Genomic DNA, 20543 nt, shown 5'->3' on the forward strand with positions numbered 1-20543 from the left:
ACGTATGCGCACAAGCCCTGCCTTGGAGCCATATTGGGTGTACGCAGCCCCGCACTCCGCGCCCTGCTTTCCCGCCCTCGGCCTGCCTGCCCTGGGAGTGGTGAGGGCGTCTGCTTTTTCCGGCCATGCTGGGTGTGGCGCGCGGCGCCGGCTCAAACTTCCGGTGGGCGGGCGGCGGCGCGCGGGCGGGACATGGGCTCTTAAAGCGGCGGCTGCGAAGCGTGAGGCAGCGCTGGCGGTGGCACCGGCTCCAGTAAGTGGTTGGTGCCCTGGGTAGGGTGGCCAGCTGGTGTGATCCGATCTATGCCGCTTCCTCGCTGCGGGGCGGGCTGGGCTCCGTAGCGCTGGGGCGGTGAGGGCCCCGCGGGACGGGGCGGTGCCGGCTGCGCTGGCCTAGCCGGTGCCGCCCGGCTGGGGCCGCCGATGAGCGAGGGGACGGGGCGGGCCTGGGAGGGCCCTCCGAGCCTCCTCTGAGCGGCCGTATGCCGGGAGGCCTTGCCCGGCCCGACCTTGGGCGCTTCAGGGGGTTTGTTAGTGGGATACAGGAGAAAAAATTCATTTTGCTGCGCCTTTTTAACCTCGCGTTGTGCTGTGCTGCCTTCAGATGAATGAGGGAGATGCTGTGGTGGCACGTAGTTAATGTAAAGGGATCAAACGTAATCTGTGCTTCCCTTAACTGTATGTCTGGTAAGTTAATGAAGACTCGGGTTCATTTTTCACTTTGTTTTTTTCTCTCCTTTTTTTACTTTCTTTTCCATTTTGCACGATGAAGGTTATAAAATCAGTAGAAGTGATTTGACAAGCTAAGCAAGTGAGCTAAAGAAACTTTGGAAACTTGTCTTGCTACTTACCTTTCCCATTTTTACCCTTAAAAAGGGCATCACTTGCTCGGTGTTCAGAACTAAGCAGCTGGGTGTTAGTTTGCCTTTTTCTATTAGCAGATGTGATTCTGTGCTGCAGAGGGAACCGCAATGTAGGAAGATGTTTAGGGGCAAAAGGAAAGCCTCCTATGATATCAGTTGCTTAGTCTATTGACTTCAGCAATTAATTGCTTACTGGCACTCTAGTAACCAATATATTTACCTGACCACCTTTGCTTTGTGGTTTTTTGAAGTAGCTTATTATATCGCACAGTTTGCGTCACCAGAATAAACAGAGTCTGTTACTGTCTGAGCGTGGATCTAGGTTTGGTTGTTAATTTGTGTTGGCCAGTAACTAATTTGGGGGAAGCATCACGAGGCTTTTCTAGGGACAAAAATTAATTGTCAAGATGAGTATAGAACGCTACACAGAGGAGGTGGCATTGCTAGCGCCTTGTTCTGTACACTGTTGCCTCTGTGCACAGCGTTCAGGAAGCTGATAAGGGAAAGCAGGAAGCATGCAGAGTAGTGTTTTGTTCTTGGTCCAGGCCTCTTCCCCCAGGATCACACATGCTTTATTCATTTATCTTGTAGGTATAATCATATGGAGGAGTACATTCTCATGCTGATAGCTTGTACCACCCTGCGTTAACTCTGCTGGATTTTAGCTGACTAACAAGTAGGATAAGTGTTTGCGTTAAGGAAGGGCTTTAGAAAAACAAGTCCTTCTACCTTAGTCACATGAAGAATTTGAATGAACAATAAAAAACAACCCTTGGTACAAAGCTATCTAACTTATAAACTGTCTAATTTTTAATCTCTGCAAGAATGCACAGAAGTTTCATAATTAATCTTCACATTTTTCTGAGAATACTGTTTCATGATCCTTTTGGAGAAGGCAACAGTTCATTTTACAAGGGAAGGAACTGAGAGAACATTGGTGATCACCTGAGGCTGTATCAATTTGCTGATGGCTTAAAGTGTAGCTTATGTGATACTGGCTTTCAGTCAAGTGCTACCACAGTAGGGTTGAGTAATCTCCTAGTTCCTGCCTTTGTGGTAAGATTGCCCAAAAGGAGGCATAGGCTGTGTTTCTCAATCATACTTCTAGATGTATTGATGTATTGTATGGTTAGTAGCTATTATTTTAAAGTTTGGGTTTTTTTACTGGCATGCCTATAGAACTTCAAAGGAAAGAATTGGTGAACTGGGATTTTTAGGATTTTGCTGTTTAATACTTTAGTATTCTTACTAATGGATTATGTTAAAAGGATAAAAGTACAAATATTTTATCTCTGATTTATCTGAAATTAAGCGATAGTCAAATGTATTTGAAATAGCAAAGGTAGGATTCTTTCGTATCATGACTCTATAAAAATTAGTAACTTGAACATACATGTGTGAAAGTTTTCCACTCAGCTCTATTCCTGACTACCAAAAACTTTCACTAGATTTTGAAGAGGAAAACAACATGAAGAGGTGAGCTTGGAGTCTTGTGGGTTTATTCACGGCTTGGAAACAGCTCTTTTGAGAGAAAGTATTATAGAAGACAAACTTAATAGATCTTATGGCCTTGTCATTAAGGGGGTAATATTGTACCAACTTTTAGCTTTCACAGCTATTGTCTTCATGGCCAAAAGTATTAGGCTGATCTCTTATTCTCTCACTTCCCACTCAGAAGAAAAATGTGGTCTTTTTACTTATTCTCGATTTATGTAACCAGAGCTTGCTGTGTGTTATTGGTGTTATCAAAATATATATTTGACTGGAGGGAGAGAGGGAAGGAAAGGTTTGTTCTTAACTTGTAGTTAGGATTTCAGTGAAGGAGGAAGAAAAGCTATTAGAAGCCTAACTTTATAGATAAGGGGCTAGGTTCAATTACAGAAGACCCCCAGATGGTAAGAAATTAGTTCGTTACGTAGCAAATGTGATGGATGTATGACAGTTTTCTGAAAGGCATTCAGTCTGTTGGAGGCATAAAAGTGCTGCATGTCAGCCAGTGATGCAGAATAAAAATCTTATGGTTATTCAAGGTGGATTTGTGAAAGTACAAGCAATCGGAATGGTTTATTGGTCTGATGCAAGTAGGCCTGTCTCGTTTAAGCAAACTCGTCACTTCTGACAGCCTGTCCCTGCCTACAGCTTTTTCCAAGTGTGAAGTGTGTAATTGTAGTTGAGCAAGCACTTTACTAGGCCTTGTGGTGCCCTGCAGTTGGTTTAAATTCACAAGATAATTCATATGGGGTTTGGGTGCTTTGGATAGCACAGCCTGCATGTGCCGTGTCTCTTGTAAAACAAGAAAGTAATTTTTTTCTTGTTTTCTGGAGCTAATAAACCTTAGAATTGCTTCTCAGCTAGTGCTGAAGAGAAGCATATTCAAACAGTATGTAAATTGCCTGCTATAGCTTTTGTTGCCTTGGAAGTCTCTTACAAGCCTCAGAAGATTTGGGTTAAAATCCTTGAAAAGACTATGGAACTTCACTGCTATGGCAGTTGTTTACATTGGAAACTGAGTATTGACATAAACAGCTGGCATCCAATTTACAAGGAATGCTGAATGAAAAAGAAAACACCTGTGAGAAGTCACTAGTGGTACCTAGGAGTACCTTAGACCAATGACACAGACAACAAAAAGATTTCATGTTAATTTTTTACTGTGTGCTTGGGCGGCAAAGATAACTAGCTTGTTGCTGGCTGCATAAAATAGTACTTTCATCTTGAGGCTTTATCAGTTCAAATTATTGTTGTCCCGAAGTTTTTAGTGTCCTGATGCTGAATTTGCTCCTGTGTCATTCAGTCTTATGAAGGTTACGGCTTGGCAGACATTAGCTCGCAATTCGGTAGTTGGTGTTGAGGCAGAACTCTGATTAAATATTTGTGACTGATCTTCCTGAAATGCGGTAAAGTGAGCAGCACTTTCTCCAAATGGAAATTTGCACTGTTTCCATGGGATCACCCTACTGCTAACACAGACAGCCATAGCTCTTATCAGTCTGTGTCACCTTCTGCTTTAAGCTAGACAAAGCACCTACTAAAATGCTTCAGCTGCAGTTTGGGTGTTGATTAACCAAATTAAGGTATCTAAGCCAATGATGCTTTGAATGGGTCTTGGACGAGGCTAAAGTCATCCGGAAAGTGCCTGTCCTGTCCCTCGTTTTTTAGCAGGGAATACCTTAAGGTTTTAAACAGTTCTGTAAAATCACACTTGTCTCACATAGGAGAGTGAATTGAAGTTTTTTCTGGGCTTTTGGAGACATGACTAAATGCTTAGTAAGTTGGCGGGGGGAAAAGCCTGTGCAGACTTAAGTTTATTTTCCTTACCTCATTGTTTCTTTTGTCCAAGGGATGGAAATAATTTAATTTTAATCCATCCTCAGCTGGCTTGGACCATAATATCCTAATTTTAATATGCGTTATAATAGTAAGCTTATAGGATGGCATAGCACAATGAGTTGTGAAGAGATCACCTCTTACCTAAAGCTTGTAGTCAGAATTGGTATTTTAGAGAACTTTCTGCCCTCACAATCTCCAAAATAAAACATGGCAGAGAAGACAGATTGTTGTGATTTGTAGACCCTGAGTTCATTTCCTTGTTGCTCTTGTTTCTCAATGGACCTTCCATAAGGCAATAATAGTTCAGCTGATTAATGTATTGGAAGTCTTATAAGTCTCCTGGTAGAAAAGTTTCATGAGGCCTGTTACTTCAAAAAAAAGTTTTTGTAGCAAGCTTAGTTCTGCATAGTCTGTAGGTGCCAGGTTTTCCTATGCAAGGGGTGGGAGGAGTTGCATTGAAATGTGTCTAACTCCAAGTCTGGTAATGGAGTAAATACTGCAGAGTGCTTTTTGATAACAAAAAGTGCTGGCATTGTATTCCTCTTTAAATGAGTTCTAGTTTGTATTTAGGCACATTAATTTCTTGTTTAAAATGTCTCATTCTAGAGAGAAAATAAACTAACACTACAAATTCTTGTAATATAATCATGAAGTCTCTTTGTAGGCAGTCTTTTTTTTTTCTCCCTTTGGTTACTTCATGGCTAGGATTTAAAAAATTGTAGAAGAGGAAAAGCAAAGAAAATAGGCATTAAGCATTAATATTAAAATAAATGCTTACCTTAGCAAATATTCCATCATAATAAAAATACATGCCAGGAACACTTTAGCCATTGATTATTTTCTCCCTGAATATTTTGTCTTTATTGAGGAATCTTAATGTCTCAGATATATAATAAAATAATTAGAAGCTGGATACCTCAATAGGTGCTTTGTTTCCTAGGCAGGAAGATAGGGAATAAGTGCCCTCTCTTTATGTATGTGTACTGTGTTCTGTTGGAATAGCTAAGCTATTATTTCAACACAAATTGCCGTATCATGGGTGTTCCAACTTCTTCTTTAGAGCTATCTTGTAATAAAGGCACCTGCTATGTTCCAGCTATTCCAATCAGACATGCAGCTATTGAGCATGTATCTCTGTCTTTGAAAACAAGCATTTTTTTGAAATGATTGGGTTCTTCTCAATTACTCCTGTGTGCTTTTTTGGATGTTCTAAGCTGCTGTGTGGTGAGATGCCTTTTTGTTGCTGCCTAGGGAATGTCTCTTTCTGTTCTGCCTTATGGCATTAATCTCCGAAAAGTGAAGGTGGGTAAGCTTGCTGGGAAGTCTACAGAAAGAAACGTTCTGTCACTGTTTTCTGTAAGATAAGACCTCAAGAAATGATAAGAAAAGACCAGTAAGTAACTGTACTCTATTATCCATGAAGAAGATGGCCAGAACACTTGTCACTTAACCAAGTGTTGTCTTTTTTTTTTAAGCTTCCTCCCATAGTTATCGTAACAATTGCAAACTGAGCATATGAACTATCACTTGAAATTGTTTTTGTCTCACCAGAGGCAAAACACTACAAGTGTCCAAATATGAGTATCAGAAGATAAGCACATAAATACCTCAGCTTTGAGGAATCCTGGCAGTAACTTTTTTCTCTGTATTATGGGTGTCAGCTATGTAGAAGGGTTTTTTATTCCTTCATATCCCGCAGCTGGATTTCTTCAGTGTTAGGTCAATTCATAAACAGTTTCAAGACCAAATACCATCAATGTAGGGTGAAGGTGGGAGGAATGTTGTGTGTTTCCATATAACTTACTGCTTTCTCGCAGTGGATTTTTTCAGGAAGCTGTGAGAAAGCTAGGGGAAGGCGGAGCTTGTCTGTCAGCCCTCAGAACTGGTAGATTCAGTGGCAAGTGTCTGTGTTCTCAAGCAGTTGTCTGCTTGTTGTGTGTTGCTTCTTATTTGTGTCAAATAATGAACTGCTATTTCCTTACTGAGCTAACACAAACAGGACAAAGTTGGGGGGGGAATAGTTTGATAGCTAATAGTACTTGAAGAACTACTTCATGTAATTGCTGTCTGTTAATGTATTATAATGGCTATCAGATTTCAACATAGTGTTATCTTTCATAGAACTTTAACAATATCATGCTTGTCAAGCCTGGGATGAATTTAGCACAGTGTATTTGAGCTTCAACCCTCCAGTATATGACTGTCTGCTTCCTTCCAAGTTACCAGTTACCTTCCAGGCTGTACCACCAGGACTTACTAGTGTTGTAGTTGGAAGTTCTGACTGTTTACTTCCTTCTTTTTCAGTCTCACTGCTGGTCTGTTTTTCAATGGCATATCTGCGAACTTGTGGCTCAAGTAGCAGAGGACCACATGCTAGCAGTATTAAATAAAACACAGAACTGTATCTGACCTGATAAAGCATACGTTCTTTTTTCAAATTCTGAGTGCTTTCTTGACATGAAGGTAGTATAATGTATTTGCAAACATCCTCAAAGGTAAGAGTCTTATTACCCACTAAAGACTTATTTTATAAACAAATACATCTTATGCATGTCTGAGTATAATATTGTCATGGCCTTGCCTCAAAAGCAAAGAAATGAGTATTGTATTGTGTAGTATTGGCTGCAGAATGGCTCTTGGCTTTTGAGCTAGGGTTACGTCATATGTCCAGCAGTTGTGCTTATGCTGGTATGTGAACTCCTGGGTGTCCTGAACCCACAGCTGCAAAGGGAAGCAGGACACCAGGGGTGCCAAAAATAAATCTCGAGGTCACTGTAGGAATACAGCTGCAATTCTGGCCCTATTCTGCAATTACAATGGGTTTCTTGGGAAGCTGTTGTATCCATAGGATGGGAATATGATATCCCTCTTGCAGTCCAAGATGAGGTGTTCTATGATTCCAAGCTGGAGAAGTACCTGACTGTGTGACTTCCAAAGTGGGGGAAGGCTGCTCAGGCCTGCAGCAATTAAAGTAATCCAGATATAGCTTGTTCAGTGTGCCTACATAGTTGTTTCTGAGTATCAAATAAATGTGATATCTTCACCCAAAGAATCAGCTTGATGTAATTTTCCTGTGCTCAGTCTAGTTCACTGAAAATAGGTCCTTGATTTACTGGTCCTTAGGTGTGCAAACCACTGAGCTGCTCTAAATAAACCTCATGAAAGCAGCTTAAGGCTGTGAATGAAAAGGTAAGTCGCTTATTATATGGTAAAATCAGGCTACTTCAAACTAAGCATGAGAGGCCTTGTTTGAGAATGCCTGGTTGTTTGGGGTTTTTTTATGATGGCAAAAACTATCTTGTCTTGAAGACCACTTTGGAAGACCTCCTAGTGTCAGTCTTAGCCTGAGGAGGTATATTATGTACTAAAGAGCAGACTTGCTGAAGTGTTCTCTAAATCTTGAAGTACTTTAGCTGTAAGGGATTAGGTGTCTGGATTTCAATTCACCGTAGTAAGTATGCACACTTCCTGTTATGCACACTTCCTGTAAAGAGATGTGAACAGCATCCATTCTCTTGCTAACAGCTGAGTGAATCTCTGAATCTGCCCTGCTAGGAGCAGTTACTGTGTTGTCTTCTAAAATGTTGATCTTGTAAGGAAAAATGAAGCAGTTAGCCAAGCAGGATGTTTGGAATGATATCAATGGGTAACATGAACTTAACTGGAAGCTACTCATGTGAAAGAGCAAGGATTAATTAAGTTAAGCAGAAAAAAAAAAAAACCCACCTAACTGCTCAGCCTGTGCTATCTCATTAAATTCTTGTACAGCCTGGGAGCTCTGTTTTCCCATTGTTAGGAGTACCATCTTTATTACTATTCCTCAGACAAAACTGCCTATTCTTAGCTCTGAAAACCTGACTCGCATAAGAATACACTTATTAATGGGCTTGCTTTTTCCTTCTGTCTCTTCAGGCAAAAATGTCTCCGGTTCATAGAAAAACTTAAATCATGGTGTGTTGGGACTTTGGTTATGAAAATCTTGATACTATCTTTATTATGCAAAAGCTAGATTTGAAAGCCTTTGCTAGAGTTGCAGACATACGACTTAAAACTTTTGCAGATCCTTTTGTATTAGAGGAATTCACCATACAATTGGAACAATTATTTCTAGTATTTTGCTGTTCTTCTGACTGCCTGTTGAAATCCTATAAAGAAAAAGGGGAAGAATACTTAAAGCTTATGGTAGTGACTTAAATGCCTTAATTTCTTTCTGTTTTACTGGGTAAACATGTGAGCATGGGCATTTGTTTTTTTTTCTTGAGACTTCATTTCCTGATTTTTACCTTAAACTAAAAATGGATAGAATTTTTCAAAAATGTTTAGGAAGCCTAGTCTTGGAGAGGAAACTATTTCACAAAACGATTGTTCCTGCTTTTCTCTTAGCTTCTCAGTTATGTCAGCTGAATAATTTTCTAGTGCCTTCTGGTCCTAACCAAGTGTTGTATTAAGCAGAATGAAAGGTATAGGCTTTCATTCTTTGAACTGTCTGCTAGTTTCAAATCAAATTACTGAAAAAAAAAAAGATAATCCTGATGCTTAACTCTGCTATCTCTTTCTATAGGAGGGAAGAATCTCTTTAACAAGATTTCTTACAAGTAATAGTTCCTCATCATGGATGAGCTGTCACCTGAAGAAATTCAGTTGAGGGCCAACCAGGTTACTGATGAGGTAAATATTACAGGAAGCCATCTGGGGTTACAGTACTTATCTGATAAGATTACAATATCTTCTAAAAATAAAGGCAGTCTAGAGTAGTAATTCTGCCAGGTTATAGCTGAATGTTTCAAAGTCTCACTTTACTTGCCAAATACTGGAGTGAAGACTATTCCTAAAAGTAAGAATGAATTTAAACTTCTGGATTGTAAAGCCACCTGCTTGACTGATTACTGATTACCTAGTCCTCATTACTGAGACAATGCAGGCTAGGTACCTACACTTTTCTTAATCATGTTGGAACTTTGACTTCTTTAACTAAAATACTTCTGAATATGTTTTCTCATTATAAGACTTTCCAATGAGATGAGCAAAGTACTAGCAAGTAGTAAAAACCAAGGATTTACTAGCAACTGAATGAACTATAGTGTGCTGCCACTATGACTGTTGTAGCATGTATTTCTTATGGACAGGCTGAGCCTTTGTACAGTAGTTGCCTTACTGCAATGAACTGGTAAAGTGATGCATACTGTTAATGCACTCATTTTAAAATTCTTTCTAGTCTTTGGAAAGCACAAGACGGATTCTTGGCTTGGCCATTGAGGTAAGGAAAAGCTTTTTAATTCCCTGCAGATTTCTTATAAGCAGAATGTTTTTTGCCTTTTTTAAACTGAGACACGCACTTTGTTATTAGAGGTTGCTGCTTTAAATCCATAGGAGAGTTGGAATGACTGAAGCCTAATGTTTTTCACATTATGTAAAGTTAGATCACAGAAGGATCAATATCCTTTTTACTTATTTTCATCCTAAGCAAAATGGTCTAACCTCCAAATGCTGCAAAGTTGTTGTAAAAATCTTCTGTGATGGTCACTTGTGGCTTTGGCTGCTGCGTCACTTCTCATATCACCTTCCATTTGTCTTTTGGCTCACTTCGCCTCTGAACAGGGTGAAAATATCTTGCTTTGAGGAGAAGGATGGGGTGTAATTGCTTAGTTGGATGGGGTAGTAAAGCGTAGGACTACTTTTGAGTCTAAACAGAAGAAATTGTACATATACCTTCTTACAGTCTGTTCAAGCATTTTAACTTTAAAGATCGTTGAGTATGATGATGAAATTCTTAACACCCTTGTACATGACTTGAAACAAATCTATATTTCGGTTTATCTAGGTGAAACTGTATGAGAGATCTCTCCCTCTACATTGTTATGGCTTCCATACCCCATTGTAAAATTGACTGAAAGTTTACTTTTGCTACTGTAATTTAAAAAAAAAAAAAATAGAACATCCTCTTAGTAGGGAATGAGATAAGGAGGCTGATAGTAAGCTCTGGTAGACTTAACTGGTTCAGCAAAGCAGTTCTTCCAGTACTTGGATGTACCGGACAAATTTGAATCCAGAGATTAAGCAGTAATGCTTTTCAAACCTAACGTCTGGAGTTTTAGCACCAAAGACTTGAGACAGCTTATGAATAAGGACCCTGCAGTGTTTGCTCACTACTGCTTCAGAGCCTCTACTCACTGTCCAGGTGGTAGCATACTGCTGTGAAACTGAAGATACTGTTATCAGTGAGGAATTTGAGTCAGCATAGCCTAATGAACACCTCTCAAACACAACTATTGAGTGTGTAATGAGTCAACAGTTTCTCTTGGTATCATAGTTTGGTGATTCATAGCAGCTAAAATAACTCGTAGTATAGACCATTGTATGCTGCCAGCTCACAGTAAAGCATGGGTGCAACTTGTGTGCTAGATTCAAGACTTTGAGCCAGCAAGGAGCTATACTGTGTTATTCCTCACTGCTGATTACTTTTGCTTGGTTCTAGAACTAGTGATGGGCTATTTTCTTCCAGATCTCTCTGCTCAATTCTCAATATTGGTTTCGCAGGCTTTATTTTGCTTTCCTTTAAAAATTCTGGCTTCCAGGACTGAAGGCCTTGTCAGCCCTATTGAAGGGTGTAGGGATAAACAATGAACTAAATACTACCTTTCAAAACAAGGCACAGCTACATTTACACTTTCAGCTTGACATTGCCATTGTTCAATCTAAGTATTACAATAAATTTTATTGTCTTATTGTAATGTAAAAAACCTCAAATCCCAACTAATTGAGATAATGTAACAGGTGAGACTATATCAGCCTAACATAGGGTTGAGTTTGAAGCTTAGCATAGCTCTGCTATGGAAGCTAGCCCTAGCGTGGTGTTTTGTTATGAACTTGGTTAGCTTCTCAAACTTGCCTTCTGATTTTGCGTTGCTGTATTGAAATCTGTTATTACATCTGCAAATAAATTTCTACAGTCCCAGGATGTTGGCATCAAAACTATCACCATGCTGGATGAACAGGGAGGTGAGTTCATTCTTTTTCCTCTCTAACACTAAAAATCAATTTTATAACTGTAAGAAAAAGGGTTATCATTCTAAAGTTGTTGCTGAAACTAAAGGTTTCTTAAAGACTACTTATGATAGTGAGATTTGCTAATTGATTATTCCTGTGTGTGGTGTTTAAAAATGGTTTTAAAGTACAGAACATTAGTTACAATGTAATACAGCCCTGCTGCAGAAGCCCTATACAGTAGCATTGATGTAACTGTCTGCATATATTCTGCACTAAGGAGGAGGAAGATTTTTAATGTAGTAAACAAAACGTATTGCTAAATAACTTTCTTTAAATAATATTTTTAAAAAAAATCAGAGGGCAGAAAACAAAGGGATTAGTCTTGGTGTAAAGTTAGAACTGAAACTTGTAGGTTCCTGCTTGAAAGAAGTGTTAATGTGGATGCATCACCACCTTTCTCCAATCCATGTTTATTCAGGTTACCTGTTTCTCTCCTAGAACAATTAAATCGCATAGAAGAAGGCATGGACCAGATAAATAAGGACATGAGAGAAGCTGAGAAGACGTTGACAGAGCTCAACAAGTGTTGTGGGCTCTGTGTCTGTCCTTGTAACAGGTCGGTTGAATTGGTACTTGAGTATGAAGTTCTAGAATATTCCCAATAGCAACTGTACTGGAAGTGTTTCTAGTAAAAGTGATAATTAAACAGGTGCTGGATCTCTAGGGAAGTTGGCTGTTTGTAAAGGTGCACCCTTTTAAAATTGTATGAGTAGCTAAAGCTTACTTGCATCTAACCATGCATTGTGCCCTTTTCACTGTAAATACAACTGCTGTATAACATCCTACACAGTTGTGCCCTAATCTTCTTAAAGCTTATATTTTGAAGACTATTATCAACGTCCATACAGGTGAGAGCAAACTGGACTGCAAGTAGATATACGTAAGTGCCTATCTGTTACAAATTTGATTCCAAAGCTCATTTTTTCACTGAAGTACTTTTGCACTAACTTAAAAGCAAGAAAACTTCCTTTTTGGAGATGGAAAGTTATATTGGTTTTCTAGGCATTTTAAATGTGCATGCTTTAGGGAGGAAGTGAGAACAGAGGGTGGAGTTAGAGCATTAGTCTTTCAATATTGACTACATACATTCTTGCAGACCTGCTTTGCAGTACTTCTAACACTGGCACTATGGCTAGCATATCCAAGTCAGTGAAGAGTAATCTAATCTTTTGTACAACACTTAATTGGTACTTCTAAACGCGTAAGCAGTAAACAGAAATTAGTATTATAAGGAAAATAATACTTTTTGGAGGTGTAGTAGCTTTAACTTTAAGGAAAAAAGTATAAAATTCATCTGTGCAAGTTAGATGTGATCATTATTCTTCCAAATGAAAGAAGTAAATTAGTCAAAAGTGTGACTACTGAAGTTAGTGTTTGTTTATTCACTTTTAGTTTTTTAGTATCAGCAAAAAAACTCTTGCAATTCAACTGAGAGGTAGCAGAAATTCAGGTAAAAATTCCTTGTAGCTGAGTTTACTTATCCAACAGAATAATACTTTGAGCATCAGTTAGGATAGATATTCATATGGCTTCTAAGGCTAAAAGTATTAGAGGTTTAATACCTTGAAAGGGCAGACAGTTCTGTCCTGACCTCTGGATAGGTGTACTTAGAATAGTTTTATCAAGCTGATGGACTTTGAGCATGTTGGCACAGGCAATCTTTGTTTTCTGTATTTGACAGGCTTATTCCATTGAAGCTAAGCAGCTTATTTACACTGAGCAAGCTCAGAATTTGTGAAATTTTGTGGCACTCTAAATAAACAATAAGAGTTGTATGTTGAAATGGGCAATAATGTGCAAAAATAATCTACTACAGAAGCAGCGGGCAATGAATAAGATACTGAATGCCTTCCATATACCTACTATTGCATCAGTTTGTTTCAATGTCAGTTAGTCAACAAGTTATTTCCAAAGCTTTTAATTTCTTTTTTCATAAAACAAAGCTAAATCGGAACACTTGCTGAATTAAATATTGGTTTTGTCATTTTTCCTAGGCTTGGATTATTTATAAAAGCTTTCTGAGAACACAAAATACGGCAGTTTTCGAATAAAATCTATGTACTACTAACAATTTACCTGTTTGTTAGTCTTTACTATTCTTTCTTCTCTGTTCTCTCCTAACACTGATGCTTACTTTCTAAAAACGAAGACTAGGATAAGAAGCTGTATTCATTTAACTGGTGAAAGCGGATTTTAGGACAAGGTCAGTCTTGTTAGTTCAGATGTATATTTAACCAGCTGCCTGAATTGATGCTGCTATTGCATTTGTGCTTGCATGTGCATGATGTCTGCGTGCAGGTATTCTTGTGACCGTGATGTCTTGTAATACTGATGTAAATAGAAAATGTCAATTACTGTAGAGTGTATTAGCTGTGGAAATGTTCAAAAACTGAACCCTTGCTGGTTTGACAGGTTGTATAAATTGCCTTACTCCTACAGAAAGAATACATGAGAAAAGTCAATGTATAGTAATTTGAAAAACGGCTCTTAAAGTCAGGTGGTGAAAAACTTTGTCCTTAGTTTGAGCAACAATTCTGATTCTAGCAGTCTGCTTCAGATGTGCAAGTAATTTTCAGGCCACTGGTTTTTATTCAATAAGTTCCCTACAGTTACCTCTGACACTTAAGACTTTGCTAATCCAGAAGCCAAGCATACAAAGCTCTTACTGTTGCAGCTTTACTGTGAGTAAGATAAAAATATAATGCTCAATCTGGTTGCAGTAAACATAAAGAGCCTGTGTATGCACAGGGAGCTGAAATCCACTACTTCAGGCTTCTTTACAGTTCTGCTGGGTGCAACAGTTCCATTATGAACTGAGAAATCATGCCATTTCTTCCCCTTGATGTATTAGTACTGGATTAGTGTTCATAGGATCTGACCTATGAAATAGTTTCCCATTTTGATTACATAAATGCCAGAAGAATGAAAGGAATATTTTCTTCATTACAGCTGGTTTCACGCCTCTTCATATGTGGAATAGCTGGCCTACTGAAATGCACTATAGATACAGAAGTTGATTACCTGTAGTTGTAAAGTTATACATATTGAGAGACAGTACAGATTTCCTTTTCCGTGCTTTTAAAGAAGTAATAAAGTGGTAGAGGAGTCTGGATTATCTAGTTTAAATCTGAAAATACTAGTAAACAAGGTGAACATGCGAGTATTTATCTCAATGTGTTCTTTAGGGGTCATGAGAACTGACTCCAATATAGATCAGTTATTTTTCTGTTATTTTCTTCCTCTTGCTTTTGCGGGTCTGTGATTCTTGAGATTTGCTTCATGTCAATATGCTTTCTTTTTTCTCTTCTGAATTATGTGGTGAAAATATAATAAGTTGGTTTGTTGCTTTAATAGAGTTACTGCGATTGAATCACAAAATGAAGGAGCTAATTAAACATTATTACAGTTATTTCACAACTAAAATTAACCTGAGAAACATTAACCTTGAAAAGAGACTTGGCAGCAGAAAATGTTTGACAAAAGAGTAGAGATTGTTTTCTTGTGCAATGTAGCTATTAGTATTTGAAGGAGTTTTTTTCCTTCATCTCCTTTTCTTCCCTGAAAAGTAACTCCTGACTCTATAGCCTAACCCGTGCTGTAAATGGAACTTTATCTTATGACAGTGTAAACTTCCCTGTTACTGTCATAAGCTTCCCCTCTTCTTCTGGTAAAGTGTGTAACTTCAAGAAAATTACTGTGCTTGTATTAAAGCTTAAGACCAAATGAATCACTGTCCCTAAAGTAACTCAGTCATGTTTGAACTATCCCAGTATAAGAAACTATTGTATGAACAAGGCTTTGTCTATACAAAATCTGACGTCTTTCAGGCACAAGGCAAATGTCTCTGAAAATCCTAGATTAATTCAGAACTTCAGGCAGGAAGGCATATTTCTGATGTAGCAGTTCACATTTCTTATTTTTATGGAGTAGGACAAAGAACTTTGAAGCAAGCAAGGCATACAGAGCAACCTGGGGAGATGGAACAGAGAACTCGGCAGATCATGTGATATCCATGCAACCAACTAGTATAAATCGGCAGCAGCCTCAGACTTCTGGAGTACCAAGTGGTGGATATATTACAAGGTTTGCTTCATATTTCTCAATCTCAATTGCAGGAATCCTAAGTTACCCATTGTCAGCTTGATTCAGATGCATTTTACATGAAGTTGCTCAGTATTATATTTTTTCACTGCTGCCAGGAGGAATTATTACTGGTTGGAGAGGAGATGGCAGATATCTGTGCTTTCAGTATTGTAGTGTTCATTTTTTTGTAGTAGTGATACCACTCTTTCTGGATGTGATGACTATATAGCTTAGTGTTAACTGGAGCTTGGAGCCAGTTATTGAGGGGACTTCTATTGTCATAAAGTATATTTGTGACAAAATCATGTCTTAAGCTTTCACTGGTAGATGTTATTTTAAATTAAGGCCTTTTTTTGGTGGGCTGCTTGCTTAGAATACATAAGGTTTTAAGAAGAAAAACATGCTTTAGTTTGAGTATGTTGCCTATCGTTGCATGATATATTGCCTGTGTGACAAACAATTTCTTTAACAGTAAAGGTTAAACCAGTTCTTGGTTCTTGGAAACATTGTCTTAATTATTTGAACAGAATAACAAATGATGCCAGAGAAGATGAAATGGATGAAAATCTTGCTCAAGTGGGAAACATTCTTGGAAATTTGAAAAACATGGCTTTGGATATGGGCAATGAAATTGATGCCCAGAATAAACAAATAGACCGGATAAATGTAAAGGTAAGCATCAAACATGTTCTCTGCCTTCAGCTTAGAGACTGTTAGTGGTAAGTTATAAGGAATGGGCTCACTGTCCTATCTACCTGCATTTGCAGTAAATATGCATTAAGATTATAGGTTGCAGTGATTTGAAGAAGGAACATATCTTGGTGTTTGAGTATTTAGCTGAAAATTCAAATGCTTCAGAGTGTCAGGAAATGTGAAAATAAAGCACAGGTAACTGCTTACTCTGAAAATGGTGTAAACTTTGAATCAAAAGGCTACACACTTACTGGAGATATAACTGGGAGATGGTTGCTCGCAGGGAATCTTGTATATGGTACGGAACAGGTATTTTTAACAATAGCAAGATTCTTCTGGAATTCCTAAAAATACACTGTAATCATTGAACATAAAATGAAACACGGTTAATTCATTGCTCCTATTCTTGTGGACAGATTGATATTGGGCTAGGGAGATTTTGAAATAACAGGTTTTGTAGGTGCACAGGGACATCGTCTGCCCTCATCTGCACATGAAGTTAGTCATAGCCATTAACTTTCTTAATTCTTATTTTATTGCTTTAAAGATTAACTTCACAAACAGATTGTAAATATGGTTGGTGGGTGGTATGTATCTTTCAGAGAACAACTTAGGAAGAAAGTATTCATATCTTGGAAATCCCCATATTCTGAAATGAATAGAAGTTCTCTTACAGGCATCCAGATTAAGGAAGGAAATGAAAGCTTCAATGAATAGTGTATATTAAAGATTTAAGAAAAACAGAAATGAACACCAGTTGCTGTAAAACTAGAGCACTAAGGCAAAATGGGAAATTAAAGATATCACTGGAATGCCCAATAGGGTTAAAAGCAAGAGGAACTGTTTTCTCAAATAGTCTAATATAGATGCTGGTTGTACTTACGTCAGTAACTCAATTTTTGTCTGGTAATTCAGTGGTTGTGGTATTAATAAGGGCAGTCGGCATGATCTTATGGAGGGTGTCTTGATTGTCTTTCACTGTTCCCTGAAACTGCAGACCTGAGGTGATTATCAAGTAAAAAGTCAAACATTTTGAAGAGCACTGGGAATTTAATCAGAGTTTAAGATGAACTGAAATTCCTACAGCCTATAAAGCGGCCTGGAAATTGCCTGATCAAATTAACTGCAAGTGAGAATTACTGGGTTTAGCAATAATGTTTCTGGTATTTTCAAGCACTTGTTTTTTATAACTGCCCCTGCTCATTCCCCACTGTAGGCTGGGAATAATAATCAAGGAATTCTTTCAAAGCTCTCTGTCATTCCTTTCAGTAAAACTATATTTTGATGCTTGTTCAGCTTAGATGCCTTGGCTGACTTTTGATGCTTTATAATAGTAAAACAATTATCAAGTGTTTTTCTTACAGGTATCATACCATTATGACACTAGAACACTGGAGGAGTGTAGATGAAAATAGGGGATTTGCACTAAGCAAAATAATTCTGACTTTATGCTCATATGTCACTTCTGATTTTGACTAGTGCTTCTAATCCATAGCAACAAAGCTGCTCTGTAGAGGTCCTTAAGATGTCTATATGTTTGGAGAGAGAGAGAGAGAGAGAATTTTTATCTCCTTGTTCAGTTAGTATTCTTCCTGACAAGCCGCTTTGTTTTAAGGAGCAGCTAATGACTAAAAGCTATTTCTCCTGATTCTGTTTTTGCCAAAATTGACAGTATATGCTGACTAGGCTAGGAGTGAGGTGAAGGGTGGAATACTTCCAGCTTAAAAAAGTTGCTCCGCTTCTGTGTACCACAATGACGGTACCCTGCAATTCAGAAGTTCATGTTAGTTTGGATTTTTCAATTGTTTTGCATGAAGTCTGCAAATGACCTAGGAATTTCTCTTCTCTTTCAGGCTGATACAAACAGGGAACGCATTGAGCAAGCCAACATCAGAGCCAAGAAACTAATTGACAATTAAAGCCTGCCGTCACTGTTCAGTGATGCTGTCTCTCCAGCTGCAAGCCACCATATTCATGGATCTGTGAAACTTCTCCTATCTGAAATAAGAGGGACTGGGAAAAATGAAGCAGCACCCTTTCTATAGGGATTAATTTTCTCTTTTTATTGCTTCATGTACACTTGGCCGGCCTTGACTCCAAGAAAGCAGCCAACATAACTTCCTCCTGCTCATCTACCATCATTGTCTTGAAACTGCTCAGGGCTAAAAGTGTTATGGCTTTGAGACTCTTCTTGCATGTTTTATTCCCCCTCAGTCTCTTTTCCTACACCCAAAATAGTCTTTTACTGAAGCTGAAGAAGCAGGGTAACCTGAATTCATGGTTGTGTAGAGTTGGAGAGGGCACTTTGCACTGTTTGAAATACCTCATAAGTTGAGTGTCTTCACTAAAACAGGGACTTGGTGAGTATTGTCAGACTTGTATCTTTAGCAGACTAACCATAGTTTCACAGTCCAAGCCACATGATTGGTTTTTGGTTGCATTTATGGATTACAGAGTTTAAGAGGCTTACTGCTTGTGGGTTGAGGGCTTTAAAACACTTCCTAACCACACAGACTTTAATGTAAGTTTAACTGAAGGGATGTACAGGTTTTCACTTCTTTATTGTAAATTGACATCAGTTTGAAGGCCAGGACTAGGAAATCATGCTGAATCATTTTGATAATATTGTGTATATGTACCTGATCTAAACCCCATGCACATGTGAGTAGAAGAAAAGAACACTGTATGTATTTGACAGAAAATGTTATGCCCCTCATCTGAAAGTGAACTTTTTGGTGTTTTAACAATTCATCTTAACTGGGAGAAACTGAGCAGAGAAACATGCGGCTTTCTCGCATCGTGTATCAGATTCTGTTTTGGCCAGCTTTACTGGAGTTCAGTTTATGCCTTTCTGCAATGCAAGATAGTGACTGATACGTTGTGCGGACTTTGCTCTTGGCATTAACTTTGAGGGAGCTTCTTATGAAACTTTTGTCAGAAGTCTGGAGGAAGCAGTAGCTATTTAAGAACTGTATGCTAGTTATAGCATAATAGATTCCTGCCAGGTTTATTATTGCAGACTTTGGGACTGGCAGTTGGAAATACATGTCCAAGTTGCCTGCAACTAAAATATTCCTGTTCTGTTGCAAAATAGAGGAATTTTTGAGCAGGTGAGGTAAAGCTCTCTTGCTGTGAAGAAAAACATTTTGGTTTTACTGTAATAGAATCGGATTTATTCCCAGGATTTTTTTTTTTTTTGGCAAGTGCAATTTTCCTGTATGACTTTAAATCACCCAGCCTACTTCAAAGGTGAAAATGATACTTTGGACTAACCTGTGATTACTCAGTGTTGAGTGGCAAAGATGTTCAAACCAAATTGATTGGAGGGATAATCAAAACTAATAGCTTTATGGAGTGTTTTGTTTGGAAGGACAGTCCACAAGTATTCTGTAGCCAGTAATACTGAATCCCAGGGCTAGAGAGATGACACTAATCTGCTGAAATGTAAGTGTTGAGTGTTTTGTTTTCTTTTCTTTTTAGAAGAAATAATATCAGTATTACAGGTATATTCTCAGTTTACTCCCAGGACAACAGTGATATTCACAGAAAATTAAAAAATACTACATCCACAAACCTGACCAAAGGATGGAGCTGCTGCATGTAACAAGGCCAGTGTACTGTCTTATGTGAATAAGGTGTCATTTTTAGGGGACTGTATGCTTCAGTAGTGTGTGTTGGCTTCTGTCTGGCTTCCAGTAATTGTTGTAAAACTAATGAATCTTATGTTCATTATTTTCCCCATCAGTAAGTGGAGATTTTGCCTAAAACCACAAATAGCAAAGCAGTAATATTGCATAGTAAACTTATAACAACTATCTGCATGGGAAAGCATAGGGGATTTCTATGCTTTTTTTTTTTTTTCCTTAAAGATGTCAGGTTAACTGTAGGAGTATTTTGCTGCTGGTTGTGAAACCAAGGTATACGTTATTTAATTATGAATGCCTCCTGGAACAGAAGACTAAAGTGGTTACCTTATTCTGCTTAAAACAGTGCAAACTTGCTCTGGAGCACCTGGACATTCCAAACATTGGAATGTTTTTCTTTGTTACAAGTCCATGATCTTGACTTCCCTGAGCTCTAACAACAAATTAGTATGTTGGCTGAGAGAATGCTGTGATTGGGTCATCAGTATTGGGGTCTTGCAATGAATGCCACACAAGGAAACAATTTGAAACTCTCAGATTGGCTGTTGGTGGAATATCAATACTATTTTCTCATGCAGCAAAAGCTAAAACTGTGAGGGAGTTGGTGCCTTTGTAAGTCATTAGCAGTCTGCTTCTTGGATTTTCTTACTGTTGTCTATAATCTATAGATGCTTAATTTCCATATCTATGGGATGGAATTGACACTTGTACGTCTTTGTATTTCTGAATGCTATTAAGAATGAAGGTTTACAGTTTCTGCTTTTGATTGTTAAACTATATATTGTGCACAAAAAATACATACTTTTGTAACTGAATGTGTTTTAAACCTATTTTCTCTTAAAAATGTCTCCTAGTTTCCTGTCCTTCAAAAACTTGGCAGAAC

General features: G+C 38.3%; 1 protein-coding gene across 3 annotated transcripts; it reads left to right on the forward strand.

Annotated features, from left to right (window-relative positions):
• The first annotated feature begins 110 nt into the window (after positions 1-110).
• SNAP23 (synaptosome associated protein 23) lies at positions 111-20475 on the forward strand. Of its 3 annotated transcripts, none has more exons than XM_054066997.1 (8): positions 111-253; positions 8755-8861; positions 9409-9450; positions 11144-11192; positions 11679-11796; positions 15171-15323; positions 15851-15995; positions 17870-20475. In XM_054066997.1, the coding sequence occupies exons 2-8, from the start codon at positions 8805-8807 to the stop codon at positions 17933-17935; spliced, it is 630 nt and encodes a 209-aa protein (XP_053922972.1). In that variant the 5' UTR covers positions 111-253; positions 8755-8804; the 3' UTR covers positions 17936-20475. The 3 variants fall into 3 exon arrangements, with proteins under 3 accessions (XP_053922972.1, XP_053922973.1, XP_053922974.1); XM_054066998.1 differs by lacking the exon at positions 111-253 and adding an exon at positions 445-687; XM_054066999.1 differs by lacking the exon at positions 111-253 and adding an exon at positions 6672-6688.
• The last annotated feature ends 68 nt before the right edge of the window (positions 20476-20543 follow it).

Source organism: Cuculus canorus, chromosome 5 (genome assembly GCF_017976375.1).
Source record: "Cuculus canorus isolate bCucCan1 chromosome 5, bCucCan1.pri, whole genome shotgun sequence".
Taxonomy (NCBI): Eukaryota; Metazoa; Chordata; class Aves; order Cuculiformes; family Cuculidae; genus Cuculus; species Cuculus canorus.

Bases quoted from the DNA above. Each gene is read 5' to 3' on its own strand.
- SNAP23 (XM_054066997.1), top strand. From the start codon at position 8,805: ATGGATGAGCTGTCACCTGAAGAAATTCAGTTGAGGGCCAACCAGGTT. The intron at 9,451-11,143 runs GTAAGGAAAAGC...AAATTTCTACAG, and splicing joins TTCTTGGCTTGGCCATTGAG to TCCCAGGATGTTGGCATCAA. The intron at 11,797-15,170 runs GTCGGTTGAATT...TTTATGGAGTAG, and splicing joins TGTGTCTGTCCTTGTAACAG to GACAAAGAACTTTGAAGCAA.